This window comes from Salmo salar, chromosome ssa22 (genome assembly GCF_905237065.1).
Source record: "Salmo salar chromosome ssa22, Ssal_v3.1, whole genome shotgun sequence".
Classification (NCBI taxonomy): Eukaryota; Metazoa; Chordata; class Actinopteri; order Salmoniformes; family Salmonidae; genus Salmo; species Salmo salar.
The window spans coordinates 35,515,939-35,531,381 of NC_059463.1; the positions used below are offsets into that span (position 1 = coordinate 35,515,939).

The 15,443-nt window shown below is 41.5% G+C and overlaps 1 protein-coding gene across 2 annotated transcripts; it reads left to right on the top strand.

Annotated features, from left to right (window-relative positions):
• Window positions 1-390: 390 nt before the first annotated feature.
• On the top strand, window positions 391-9,070 carry LOC106583329 (TBC1 domain family member 20). Of its 2 annotated transcripts, none has more exons than XM_014167393.2 (8): window positions 391-646; window positions 1,327-1,559; window positions 1,687-1,767; window positions 5,425-5,611; window positions 5,961-6,062; window positions 6,184-6,325; window positions 6,798-6,982; window positions 7,489-9,070. In XM_014167393.2, exons 2-8 carry the CDS (start codon window positions 1,364-1,366, stop codon window positions 7,754-7,756), a joined length of 1,161 nt encoding a protein of 386 aa, XP_014022868.1. In that variant the 5' UTR covers window positions 391-646; window positions 1,327-1,363; the 3' UTR covers window positions 7,757-9,070. The 2 variants fall into 2 exon arrangements, with proteins under 2 accessions (XP_014022868.1, XP_014022867.1); XM_014167392.2 differs by having other exon boundaries at window positions 399-646; window positions 1,374-1,559.
• The last annotated feature ends 6,373 nt before the right edge of the window (window positions 9,071-15,443 follow it).

Genomic DNA, 15,443 nt, shown 5'->3' on the forward strand with positions numbered 1-15,443 from the left:
TGGTTTTTAGAAGTGGGGGGGGGGGGCATTATTATTATGATTAATTTTTTATCCTAATCACTCCAAACAGCCTACCCAACCGCTCGGAGGCGGTCCTCATGGTCCTAATATTTTGTGAACTGTATGACTTAGATAAGGAGAGATTTTATTTATTTTACCTTTATTTGTGTGAAAAGGTTAGAGAGGCTGGGCAGGGTTGGGGTGGTGTAGTGGGGGAAGAAACGTGGAGGGAAGTGGTGTCTAGGGCTCTAGTTCACTTTCTTAGAGAAACAGGACACATGAAGATAATTTCATGTACTGTAGGAAGGCCGTGACCTTCCTCACACTCCAGTACAGTAGGTGGCGGTGTAAACACCTTAAATGTTGGCTGCGATCCGACAACCCAATCCCAAAGAAGAAGAAAGCAGCAGCAGATAGCTACCTTGTGCAGGCAATAAGGATATGGCCTATTTCGCTGGACCAGCTTGGCAACTGGCTATCTCTCTAGCTAGTAGGAGTGACCATTTGTAATGTATAATCAATTTGGTGGAGGAAGAAAATTATATCGATCGAGTGATCTACGATGACAATAGGACTAGCGTGGAAACCATGAAAAGATCTAGAAGTGTTGGTGCGTCTTCACCTTTGAATGGGATAGGAAAACAAGGTGTGTATTGCTAGATAGCGTAATGGACACTCGTTTGTTTTTATATATATGTTTTTAGTTAACGTTAGCTAGCTAGCTAGTTACCTGAATTAGTCGAGAAGGTGTCTCTGTGGCTAACTAGTTAGCTATTTGTCATGTTTGCACGTAATTCGTGTTAGATTAGCTAACTAGCAAATGTCAGGAGCTGGAAAATGTAGCTAGCTAATTGCATTAACGTTCGCTAACGTTAGCTAAAAACACATCATTGACTGATAAGGTTACCCATTGATTTGGAGACATGGTCTCCTAAGTCTTTCATCAAACATAAGAACAACAATAAATACTACTAGTACTTACTGGCTTCCTTGAAAGACCATGTTAGGTATCTAAATAACTCATATTTCTTCATACTGTAAACACACAATTATTCCCATTGTGTGGCATCACTATCAAGCAAAGTGCAGGGGGACTGTCTTACAAATCCAGGCATAAGGTCATGAATTGGGCTCACTACTACATTACATGATGGCTGGCAACTCAGAGAATGTGCTGCCTCCCTAGAATGCACTCTCACTTCAGCGAGCTGGGAGTCTGCAGTTCAGTTTTGTGAGGGATGTACTTGGAGAGACCAAAGCCTCTCCGCTTCCGAGTATAGCTATCTCAGGAGGATGTTCTGGCTAATGGCCACTGTGTTACTGTAGCTGCTGTGGGTTGAGGGACCTCAGCTGAACCGTTGTCATGTGGACAGATGGGGACTCCCGGAGGAAGAGGAAGGTGGCAGAGATCTCTCAGGCCCTGAATGTGACGCCGGTGGATGTGGCGGCACTAAGGAGGATGGCCATCAGTGAGGGGGGGCTGCTCACAGACGAGATCCGCTGTAAAGTGTGGCCCCGGCTGCTGAACGTGCCCACCGACACCCTGCCTGAGAAACCAGGTAAGCTGCCTGGGCAGTGGGCACTGCTACTGACAGACCATAGATGCCACTGAGGCTACAAACAGTACTAGACCACAATTAAGTGCAGGGGCAAATATTCACCCGTTTCTCATTGTCTTTTCTCCAGAGGAAATAGAGAGGGAGAATAATAAGGACTATAACCAGGTGCTGTTGGATGTCCAGCGTTCCCTTAAAAGATTCCCTCCTGGTGAGTGACACACATTTGTATTTATTAGGGCTCCCCATTAGCCAAGGCAGCAGATACTTTTCGTGGGGTCCAAACACATTAAGGCACTCACATTTTTTATTTAACCTTTATTTAACTAGGCAAGTCAGTTAATTAAGAACAAATTCTTATTTACAATAACGGCCTACCGGGGAACAGTGGGTTAACTGCCTTGTTCAGGGGCAGAACGACAGATTTTGTAATTTTTTTACTTTGTCAGCTCTGGGATTCGATCCAGCAACTTTTCGGGTTACTGGCCCAACGCTCTAACCACTAGGCTACCTGCCGCCCCACATTACACATAAAACAAAAGATAAAACAGTACATCATATAACATTGTTACACCACTACATATCTACAACACAAAATGTATGATACCACCATACAACAATATTACAATGTGTGTGTAGAGTGCATTTTCTATCGCCTGTATGCGTGTGTCTGTACCTGTGTCTCTTCAGTCCCTGCGTTTCCATAAGGTGTATTTTTATATTTTCTTTGTTATCAGATTCTACTGCTTGCATCAGTTACCTGATGTGGAATAGAGTTCCATGTAGTCATGGCTCTATGTAGTCCTGTGTGCCTCCCATAGTCTGTTCTGGACTTGGGGATTGTGAAGAGACCTCCTGTGGCATGTCTTGTGGGGTATGAATGCACATCTCAGATCGTGTTCTTAGAATAGCACTAAATCATGTTATGTATGTTGTGTTTTGTCATTTTCTGTTTTGGCTGTCCCTCTTGAATTTGACTTGTGTGATGTAGATCTACAGGTTACACAACCCTGTCATTTTGTATTTGTTTCTTTTGGAGGGTGTTCTGTGTCACTGCTTTCTTTATTAAAGCAGCAGCTATCCTAGCGGTTGGAGCATTGGGCCAGTAATCTAAAGGTTGGTAGTTTGAATCCCTTGCCGACAAGGTGCAAATCTGCCGGTGTGCCCTTGAGTATAGCACTTAATCCTAACTGCTGCAATGTTGCTGTTGCTAATGGCGGAACCTGTCCGTGACACCTCTGAGGGTGTCTCGGGGAGATGGGATATGCATAAAGCACATGGGCAAATGATACTAATTATTATTATTATTATTATTATTAAGAAAGCCCTACACAGATTCTTCTATCGGTTAGCGCGTCAGTTTGACGGTGTGTGCAACTCTGCAGAAGTATTGTAGTTTCAGCGTGCTTAGTTTATAATTATTATATATATTTTTTGACCTTTTTGATCGTCTTTATCGCGCTACCCCTGATGAGTTAGAACCGTTCAAGCCTCTGATCACATGGATTACTAGCAACATTGTTGCAAGCTTTTGCCAAATATCCAACCAATGATTGTGTGAGATGGACGAATGCACGTTCAAGCCTGGATGCAACAGCTAAACTCATCTTTCTATCTCCTTCAGTTCTTTACACTGAAATAATTTCTCTCTTTGTGATGCGTTCCCTTTTATTTTCAATCCCTTTGGTGAACTAATAATGAACTTTTTGTAATTTTAGTTAAAGGGAGGTTGCATGAGTTTGTTTTATTGTTTGAACTGTTGATTTTGTGTGGGACTATTGACCAAGAAGCTTTTTGGACATTATAAGGCCTTCTGTTTTGTCTCTGAACACATCCACATACATCCACACACACATCCACATACATCCACACATACATCCACATACATCCACACACACATCCACATACATCCACACACACATCCACATACATCCACACACATCCACACACACATCCACACACACATCCACACACACACACATCCACATACATCCACATACATCCACACATACATCCACACACACATCCACATACATCCACACACACATCCACACACGCATCCACACACATCCACACACGCATACACACACATCCACACACACACGCATACACATCCACACACACACATTCATACCCCCCTCACTCCTCCACTGGGAGGTAATACAGAATATTGCAAATTCTCTAAGGTTTATGACTGGGTTCTTTCTTGTCAGTTGTTTCTATTTAGTTGCGATTGAATTGCCCTGTCATTATTCTTGTATGAGGTTTTATTGGTCGGGTTACCCCTGTGCAGTAACTTGTTTTTAGATGTGTCTTTGCCAGATATCCTTTCTGGCCAACAGGCTACACTCTAGGCAGTCTCTTCTGCTGATGTGTGTGTGTCTGGTAGTGGTATTATCTTTACCCCTCTAACAATACCGCTATAGAACTGGCACCCGAACAGGGACCCCTGGAGAAAAGCACCTATAGTTGTATAATACAGAATCCTACCGTGGGAGCTCAGTCTCCTGTTGACATCAGTGCATAAAGGCCAAGTTATACATTCTTTTGTCTAGTTGAGGAAATCAGCTGGGCCTTTTGACCCATTTTATTTATTTCACCTTTATTTAACCAGGTAGGCCAGTTGAGAACAAGTTCTCATTTACAACTGCGACCCGGCCAAGATAAAGCAAAGCAGTGTGACAAGAACAACAGAGTTACACATGGGATAAACAAACGTACAGTCAATAACACAACAGAAAAATCTGTATAGTGTGTGCAAATGAAGTAAGGAGGTAAGGCAATAAATAGGCCAATGGTGGCGAAGTAATTACATTTTAGCAGTTTACACTTGAGTGATATATGTGCAGATGAGAATGTGCAAGTAGAAATACTGGTGTGCAAAAGAGAAGAAAATCAAATATGGGGATGAGGTAGGTAGTTGGTTGGATGGGCTATTTACAGATGGGCTGTGTACAGCTGCAGCGATCGGTAAGCTGCTCTGACAGCTGATGCTTAAAGTTAGTGAGGGCGATATAAGTCTCAAACTTCAGTGATTTTTGCAATTCGTTCCAGTCATTGGCTGCAGAGAACTGGAAGGAAAGGCTGCCAAAATAGGTGTTGGCTTTGGGGATGACCAGTGAAATATACTTGCTGGAGCGCGTGCGGCGGGTGGGTGCTGCTATGGTGACCAGTGAGCTGAGATAAGGTGGAGCTTTACCTAGCAAAGACATATAGATGACCTGGAGCCAGTGGGTTTGGCGACGAATATGAAGCGAGGGCCAGCCAACGAGAGCATACAGGTCGCAGTGGTGGGTGGTTTATGGGGCTTTGGTGACAAAACGGATGGCACTGTAGTAGACTGCATTCAATTTGCTGAGTAGAGTGTTGGAGGCTATTTTGTAAATGATGTCGCCGAAGTCAAGGATTGGTAGGATAGTCAGTTTTACGAGGGTATGTTTGGCAGCATGAGTAAAGGAGGCTTTGTTGCGAAATAGGAAGCCGATTCTAGATTGGAGATGCTTAATATGAGTTCTGGAAGGAGAGTTTACAGTCTAGCCAGACACCTAAGTATTTATAGTTGTCCACATATTATAAGTCAGAACCGTCCAGAGTAGTGATGCTAGTCGGGTGGACGGGTGCAGGCAGCGATCAGTTGAAGAGCATGCATTTCGTTTTACTAGCATTTTTAAGAGCCGTTGGAGGCCACAGAAGGAGTGTTGTATGGCGTTGAAGCTCGTCTGGAGTTTAGTTAACACAGTGTCCAAAGAAGGGCCAGATGTATACAGAATGGTGTCATCTGCGTAGAGGTGGATCAAAGAATCACCCGCAGCAAGAGCGACATTGACATATACAGAGAGAAGTGTCTTTGACCCCTCTCCCTGTGTAGGCATGCCAGACGAGCAGCGTCAGGGCCTCCAGGAGGAGCTGATTGACATCATCCTGCGGGTGCTGGGAAGGAACACCCAGTTGCACTACTACCAGGGCTACCACGACATTGTGGTCACCTTCCTGCTTGTGCTGGACGAGCGTCTGGCCACCGCTCTGGTAGAGAAACTCTCTACGCACCACCTCAGGTGGGTCTTTGTCTGTTTTGGTGTTCCAATCCCACAGGAGCTTGGCTTTAAGATGGGGGTTAAGTAGAAGGGGAATCCATTTTGAAAAGAGAATGTAGCCAGTTGCAATACAACCGTTTGTTTTAGCTTTTGTCGTGTGTGCCGGTTTAAATGACTGTAAACTGCACACGATTGGTCAGATGAGTCATCCTAAACAGTTGCTAGTGGAGACGAGTCATCTTGAAGCATTTCATTTGAATTACACACACAGTGCTACTTTCTATGTTTATGATTGGCAAACTGTCATGTTGATTCTCTAATCCTGGTTCAATTTGTCATGTTGTGGTCCTCTGCTGTTCCTTTACTGCAGGGACTTTATGGACCCCACCATGGACAACACTAAACACATCCTTAACTATCTGATGCCAATCATCGAGAGGATCAACCCAGAGGTGCATGACTTCATGCAGCAGTAAGCATCTCTTCTCTTGTTCTGTTAGTACAATAATTAATTAGTCAAATAATTAATGAGCACAAGTAATGAAGATACAATACCAATCATTTTACTTATGTTCCACTGAATGCGTCTCCAGGGCAGAGGTGGGCACCATCTTTGCCCTTAGCTGGCTCATCACCTGGTTTGGCCACGTCCTATCAGATTTCCGCCACGTTGTGCGGTTGTATGACTTCTTCCTGGCCTGCCATCCTCTGATGCCAATCTACTTTGCTGCTGTGGTGAGTGTCCTCTAAAGTGGAGCCCAACATAACTCTCTCTCTTCTTCCTTTGGTCAGGGGCTAGATCATTCTTAGAGTTCAAATGTGCCTCACAAATCAAGTGTTTGCTCATGAAAAACATTTGTATTTTTGCAGCAGAGATTAGCTGACCACTTATGCTGTGCTCTTCTCTTTGGACAATAGCTTCTAAAATGCCCCTGAGGAGTTTGATAAAATTGTATTGAATTCAATAGATTCATAGACCAGGGTTTCCCAAACTATTTGCCCTAGCACTGAACATCCGATTCAAATAATCAAAGCTTGATGAGTTGGTTATTTGAATCAGCTGTGTAGTGGTAGGGCAAAAACCAAAACGTGCACCCAGAGGGGGCCCCAATACAGAGTTTGGGAAACCCTGGCATATGCCATAGACTGCATGCTGTTAACGAGTTGTTGTATTGTGTGTGCACTGTTTGGTCGGTGTCTATTCCAGATTGTGCTGTACCGGGAGGATGAGGTGTTGGACTGTGAGTGTGACATGGCGTCGGTGCACCACCTTCTGTCCCAGATCCCCCAGGACCTGCCCTACGAGACACTCATCAGCCGTGCAGGAGACCTCTTTGTCCAGTTCCCCCCCTCCGAGCTGGCCAGGGAGGCTGCCCAACAGTACAGTCAACAGTAAGATTGTCTACCTCCTTTCTCGCTTATCTCTTTTTTCCACGTAGTCTCCCATGGATCCCCCCCACAGATCCTCTACCTCCTATATCTCCTGTCTGTCTTTTGCTCTCTTTCACCCCCTCCCACTGTTCCCTGCTGTTGAGTCACATTCCCTCAACACGCTCGGTGAGATGGTGTGAACTGTCGCTTTAATCACCTGACACTAAGAGAATTCTGTCCCCTCCTTCTCATTAGCCTGTACGACTGTTACTATCATGTACTTATTCCCAGCATATTTAAACAATAACACATGAATTTTAACTTATACATACCCCAAGCTAAGGTACTGTATATTTAGGAAAACGCATGTCCTTCCTTCTGATGTTTGTTCTCCTATACCACTAGTAGTATAGGTGAACTATAGAACTAGTTTGTTGTAGAAGTAACAAGGTTTGCCCCAAACAGCTGTGAATTCCCCTGCGTTGTCCCAGCAATAGCTGGTGTTAATGTTTTCCTTGGTCTCTCAGGACAGCAGCTTCCACCTTTAAAGACTTTGATCTGGTCTCAGAGCAGCAGCGGCCTGACTCAGTGCTGCGAAGGCGGCTGAGGGAGAAGCAGGCGCTGGAAGGAGCGGCTGCAGGGTCCATGGTGGCGACGGCACAACCCACTGTGGCCCGACGCTTCGTCCGACTGGCCGTCATGGGGCTCACTGTGGCCCTGGGGGCAGCCGCCCTCACCCTGGTCAACACAGCCCTGGAGTGGGTGCCCAAACTGGACTTGCATCTCTTCCCCTGAGAGCGAGGGGGGACTTGGAGGGAACAAGTAGGGGCTAACGTACAGACTTAAACAGGGCGGCTATTACAGCAGAAGACTTACACGAGAGGGAAAGAGAATATGGAGTTCTGTTTCCTATTATGAAGGACGAGAATGGAACAGAGACTTGACTGTTAACATTGTCTTTAATTTATATTTGTAAATAAAATAACTGGATACTGATAAATGTTGTGCACAGAGGGATTAAGCTATTTATGTGATGGCAAGCGGCAACTATTAAGGCTTTGGGTTACTAGTTGAAGAGTAGTGACTAGTTGAAGAGTAGTTACTGGGCTCGAAACTGCTGCCATGAAGAGCGTGTGTGATTGTGTCCGAGAAGGGACTAGGGTGCCAATGTAGTGCACTGTATAGGGTGCCAATGTAGTGCACTGTATAGGGTGACATTTCAGATGCTGTGTGTGCGTGCTATTTGGTTCAGGGGTGAGTTAAATGACCCTCTGAGCCTCACATGGGCCATGTTGGCACAAGGACAGAGTTCTCGCAAGCCCCCCCTGGCCTGGTCCCCCCCCCCCCCCGGCAGATCAAGTCAAATTGCCTGCCCTAAAAACACGTCCTTTTCATTACTGTACCAAGACCAAATACACAACTCCCATCTTTGTATGTTTAGCACTTAATTGTATCATTTTCTAAAGCATATAGGAAATATAATTTTTGCACAAACACACCACCCATATTTATCATGGATGACAATTTGCTTAAGTTATTTTCTACAGCATGCCTAAAATAGATGAGTAATAGGTTAGCTTTGTGATCTCGGACAAAGCACCAATGGCACTGCCAGATATCCCATAAGCCCTGACTGGATTCCATGCTTTTATTGCACAATAATTAAATCCTATTTTGTTAGTTCCACATGTCGTCACATTTCAGCAGAACTCATTATACTCACCAAATGGCTTGGTTGAAGAAATGACAAGGTTTTTACGCATTTCATTTTTAGCAATGTCACTTGAGCTTGTTGACAGAGTAAAAAAAAAAAAGTGATGCATTCGACCTGCTCATATTTGTTCAACAGACATACATGTGTATAATCATGCGTAGTCGACTTGATTGCGACACAGATACTCAGCGGTGCCTATTTTGGATATCAAACAATACAGCTCCATCAGTCTTATTTGCAATAGATGGATTTTGTTGCACAGAAATAGCCTCATTCTGTATCATTGCACTAAATGTTTTTTATCTGCCTTTTATGTTGATTTCTGTTATATTTGTCATGAGAACAATTAAAACATTTACAAGATCAATGCAAATAAACTGCCTAGGTTGAGTGGACAATTGTATCTGTTTAGTTCCCTATGTGTTTATCGCTACCTTATATAGTATTTCTTTAGGGTCAATGCAGTCTATTTACGGTTTATACAGTCTCTGCTTACGCTAAGGGCTAAAAATGAATCTTCCAATCAGTAAAAGTAGAAAATCTATTTTTTGGATCATTCATCAAGAAAAGTTTTGTTCTTTATTCCCAAAGTAAATAATGCTTTACAGCCGTCAAACATTTTATTGTAGACATTGTGCTCTGCAATGGTATTATCCTTTTAAAAAAAGTACCTCATGAACACAAGACTTGCATTATACTGCAGTGTTAAAAATAAGAAATTGTCTACGCTGAACAGATTGGCTGTAGTCATCAATGACAAAAATGTATGGCTTCTGCTTGGAGTGTTCAAACAAACACTTCCAAGATCAGGCTGGAGGAATGGTCAAACCATACTACAGAATAAATTTGATTGTTCATTACCACCTTTTGATAACAACTTATAAAATCTAACAACAAATGAATGTTAAATACTCCTTCATTACAGTTGTACATGCTCCGTCAAAAGGAAAATGAATCTGCTTGACTTGTTGCTGTGTATAGTTATCCCCGTTATAATATGTATCTTTTACATTGTATAGTATTGATGAATTAAGGTCATGACTAGCACTTTATGGAGACCCTTCTGAGTTTACTGCTTAAGTTAAACAATTAGCCAACATTATGACATTTATTTTCTACATAAAAGACAATATTCAATATTCTTCCAGGGCCAGAGACTCTTGCCATTCAACAAAAACATAAAGAAAACAAGCATCTTGAATTTATATCACAACCTTGTTTTGTTCAAATGGAGTGTCCCCTGTCAGATAAAGGTGATGATATGCCAATTTACAAATTATTTTGCATGTACAGTACAAAATAATATCAAATCTCCCAACTAGGTAATACAATTAGTGATATAGCAATGTCCTTTGAACCATCAATTAAACACCAGGATAATGTTATTCCGTTATGCTATTCTCATATCTGGAATCATCAGACACTCAATGGTGTTCAAAGTTCCAACAGAAAAATAATATAAAGTGCCTTTGGAAGTAAGACCAGCCAGTGTCTTCAGAAAGGACTGAACCAAATCCTAACAAGTTATGTGCACAACTCAAGGTTTTACACAAATCACCCCTTGACATCAGTGCATGAGTTTTTCAAAATCCAGGTTAGGATTGAACCCTTACTGAGCAGGACCAAATGGGCATGCAGGGCACATGCCCTGGGTTGACACAGGAACAGCACTCCCGCAGGATTCCTGTAGGAACGAGAGTGAAACTCCAGAGTTAAGTTCCAGACAGGTCGGGATAGGTTCAACAGTCCACAGGAAGTACAGGAATCAATTCTTTTTTTGTTACCAGTTGGGAGCCCCCTGGAGGTCGGCGCCCCTAGATAGCGTATGAACATGTCGGTTATGGGCCCCCTGGTTTTCAAGGCCCACCCAGATAGTATATCCAATTTGTAAGTCGCTCTGGATAAGAGCGTCTGCTAAATGACTTAAATGTTAAATGATAGTATATGAACTCGTTGGTTATGGGCCCCCTGGAGGTCAGCGAAACCCCAGATAGCATATGAACACGTCATAAGCCATGGCAAAATGTGTAGAATTGCAGGAAATTAACTTTAAAGAGCGACAGCCCCTAAAAAGCCACTTCTCGTTTTGAAAACTGCTTATGTGGCATCGATATGAGTCATAAACATTTATTCTAGTGTCAAAATTGACTACAGTGTAAAATATAATAATTTTGGTAATAAAGTCAGTCTTGTCCAAAACTGAAATTTGTAAGATGTTAGTAAATATTGGTGTCACGAAATGAAGGGTACCCTAACAGTTTTCCTTGGGTTGGGTTTATTTCAATGCTGCCAACAGCTGGCAGCACCCAAGTAATCATCAATTCGGGGCGCAGTTGCACGGGTCCCGATCGTAACACCCATGGTCAATTTGGTTTGACATTCGATATACCTATGTGTCTAGTTAGGGACCATCAGTAAATTACAAAATATACATGGGACAATATTTTTTAAATGTCAATAGTTCCAAATTTCAACGACTTAACAACCTCAAACCAACTATAAAGTTCCTTCAGAAAGTGTTCACACCCCTTGATTTTTTCAATTTTTTTTTGTTACAGCCTGAATTTAAATGTATTAAATGTAAATTTAAATGTAAATTTAGATTTTGTGTCAATGGCCTACACACAATGCCCAATAATGTCAAAGTGGAATTATGTCTTTGGAAATGTTTACAAATTCATTAAAAATGACAAGCTGAAATGTCTTGAGTCAATAAGTATTCAAAAATATATATAAAATAATAACTTTGTTATGGCAAGCCTAAATAAGTTCAGTTGTCAAAATTTGCTTAACAAGTCACATAATAAGTTTTATGGACTCACTGTGTGCAATAAGTGTTTAATTTTCCCTCTGTACCCCACACATACAATTATCTGTATGGTCCCTCAGTCGAGCAGTGAATTTCAAACACATATTCAACCACAAAGACCAGAGAGGTGTTCCAATGCCTCGCAAAGAAGCGCACCTATAGGTAGATGGGTAAAAAACTTAAAAGCAGACATTGAATATCCCTTTCAGCAAGGTGACATTATTAATTACACTTTAGATGGTGTATCAATACACCCAATCACTGTAAAGACACAGGCGTCCTTCCTAACTCATTTGCCGGAGAGGAAGGAAACCACTCAGGGATTTCACTAAAACATTACAGAGTTTAATGGTTGTGATAGGAGAAAACTGAGGATGGATCAACAACATTGTAGTTACTCCACAATACTAACCTAAATGACAGAGTGAGAAGGAAGCCTGTGCTGAATACAAATATTCTAAAACATGCCTGTTTGCAATAAAGCAACTTTTTTGAAACTGCAAAAAATTTGGCAAATAAATGAACTTTTGGTCCTGAATACAAAACATTATATTTGGGGCAAATCCAACACAACACATCACTGAGGACCACTTTTCATATTTTCGAGCATGGTGGTGGCTGCATTATGTTATGGGTATGCTTGTTTTTTAGGATAAAAATAAACTAATAGAGCTAAGCAAAGGCAAAATCCTTTAGGAAAACCTGGTTTTCCAACAAACACTGGGAGACAAATTCACCTTTAAGCAGGACAATAACCTAAAACACAAGGCCAAATACACACTGGAGTTGCTTACCAAGACGACATGAGTGGCCTCGTTACAGTTTAGACTTAAATCGGCTTGAAAATCTATGGCAAGACTTAAAAATGGCTGTCTAGCAATGATCAACAACCAACTTGACTTGAATAATTGTTTTAATAATAATGTGCAATTATTGTACAATCCAGCTGTGCAAAGCTCTTAGAGACTGTGGGAGCTAAGTAATATAAATAAGTGTAGTAGCTATGCTGAAGTAACAAAGACATAAGTACATTGGCCATAGGAAGAGAAGATGACACCCAGTACAATTGCTATTTCCAAATAAGATAACAGGCCACTGCGGGTTGTGCAGTAACCTGGCAACTGGACTTGAGTTCTGTATTTACCTCTTCTGAAACCTTATTATCATCAGTCTCTTAAGATTACACGAGCAACGAGTACATTAGCCAAGGCCATAAGTACATTTATGACAGCCAGACATACCAAAGTCAGAAGGGCACAGGAAGGAGGATGGTAGCAAAATGACCAAACATGAGCATGCAATGCATGCATTATTTTTGTATGACATACAGAGGTCCCCGCCACTATCAGGGGCGAAAATCTGATATCAACTTTGGAGGGGACAATTACATGAAATTTTCTCAAGAGCAATTCCTGAGGGGGACACCAAAAGTAGTGCTGTAACACATAGCCTACATTGTAATATGGTAAATGTATATTGAGGAACCAAAGAAATAAGGTGTTTGCCGTACTCCTAACTACCGGTACCCAAAACTACACAACTAATCACAACAGCAATACCATTGCCTTTAACAAATCTTAGTTCAGTCACCAGTTTAAGTTGAGAGTGGGGGTATCCATGGCATTTTCCAATTATGTTCCTATTTTACAAGTCAAAAAATGGAGAACCTTTCATAATGTTGCCAAACAAAGACTCAACAAACTTACCTGAGACTCCCTGTCTCTGCCAGTCTGTCCCTGCATATCTGTCCCCAACTCTGCTGTCTGTGTGCCATCTGCTGCCTGCTCTGCCTAATGACATCATTGTGAAACATTTCCATTAGAATTTCATTTCTTTCTTTCGAACATTTTATCAACTAGTCTTTGAGATATTAGGCTACTAGGGTTCTTACTATGCGTTTTGGTGTATTGAAAAATACTCTGATGTCCGTCTTTTATTTTTCTGCCATTTTTCTACCTGGCTGGCTGGCTGGCTACACACACACACACAGTGTGTAGGTTATTTACAGTAGGAGATGGGCTTCTATCATCTTCTATCATTCTATTTGGGCTTCGATCTAAAAGGTAGCTAGCAAATGTGAAACGGATTAAAATGACAAGAGTTGACAGCTGTATGAGTTCACCATTTACACAATATATGCTTGCAACCTTTTGTAATTTTAATAGTTTGTTTCATATTGGCTGGCTTCCAACAATAGCTGAATTTGCAAAGCTAGCGAGCACCAATTCAGTTTCAGTGGTGTTTGCTATAATCTTTGCTACCCGGGTTAAATAAAGATGAAATAAAATAAATAAATAAAAGTTCCCTTGCGACAATTAAGCTTTTGCAACGAGACCATTAAATATATTTAATACAATGGTAGAAGAGAGTGTAGTTCTGTTCAGTTTGGACTTCAGTTTATCGCTAACCTTATCACAGGGACTTTGAAGCACTAACATCATCTGCATGCTGATCTTGGAATAAATTGACGATAGCAAAGATTCCATCTTTGACGACGCCACATAAATGGAATAGGTACTAGCTAGCTTAATAGTTAATATTTGCGCGCTAGCTCTGCATATTCAGCTAGTGTGTGTGCGCGATTGACTGGATTAACCTTACGTCAGTTACGTTCATTGAGTGCCTTTCAGACAGTAGACACGACCCCTCTGTTACCTTGCCAACTAAAAACTGGCAGTGGATCAAACCATTGTGAGGCAAAGGGTGGGGGGGGTCGCAATCTTTTGAAACTTAAAAACGCGCTATTAAGTGTCTATAATCAGCACAATTGCTTTCATTGCGTATTATTCATATTATTTAAATTACATAGTTATGTTTCAGTGATATATTGGGGGGGACAAATCAGATTTTTCCCAGGATGGGGGGGTCGTGTCCCCCCCGTCCCCCCCGGGATTTCCGCCCCTGGCCACTATTATAATCTAATCAGAAGCAGATATGAGCGTTGTTGGGCGTTAACAAGCAAGAACTGAGATGGAAAGATAATAATGGAGAAAGTTCAAGGAAAGCTATTTTCATATACAGGGAGGGGTCTCTATATGTTATGCAAAGACAGAATCCTATAAAGATAGGACTCTGTAATATGAGAATTTTGACTTATTCATGGAAGGGCTCGGCTCTGTTACGTGTGTAATAAGGTCCTTCCATGGAAGGGCTCGGCTTTGCTACTCTGTATTAAAGTCTATATTGAATTCACAAGTTCTTGTAAGAGTGTTATATTTTTGAGACAATTTTCCACGACAAGACTTACCCAGAAAAACTCACAGCTGTAATTGCTGCCAAAGGTGATTCTAACATTTATTGACTCAGGGGTGAATACTTATGTAAATGAGATATTTCTGTATTACATTTTCAATACATTTGCAAACATAAAAAAAACATGTTTTCACTGTCATTATGGGGTATTGTGTGTAGATGGGTGAGAATTTTTAAAAATTTAATCCATTTTGAATTCAAGCTGTAACACAACAAATGTGAAATAAGTCAAGGGGTATGAATACTTTCTCAAGGCACTGTAAATTGTAGAATGTCATATAAAATATTTAAAGCATTTAATTAGACAACTAAAAGATGTGCAACATGAAAATATTGTTCCATTTATATTGTGTAATTTATTGACAGTTCCTAACTAGCCCCAGAGATAGGCTATCTAATGTCCAACCAACTTTGCCACGGTCACACACCAGCCGGCTGAAGCTACACTACTGTTCAAAAGTTTGGGGTCACTTAGAAATGTCCTTGTTTTTGAAAGAAAAACACATTTTTCTTCCATTAAAATAACATCAAATTGATCAGAAATGCAGTGTAGACATTGTTAATGTTGTAAATGACTAAAACATGGCAAAATGTGTAGAATTGTAGGAAATGTGCTGTTTTCCTGCCCTGGATGTTGGTGACCCGGGGTCCCAGATGTGGCAGTCCGGCCCTGTAATTGAGGATTGAAAATGAGTCTGAGTTTGTAC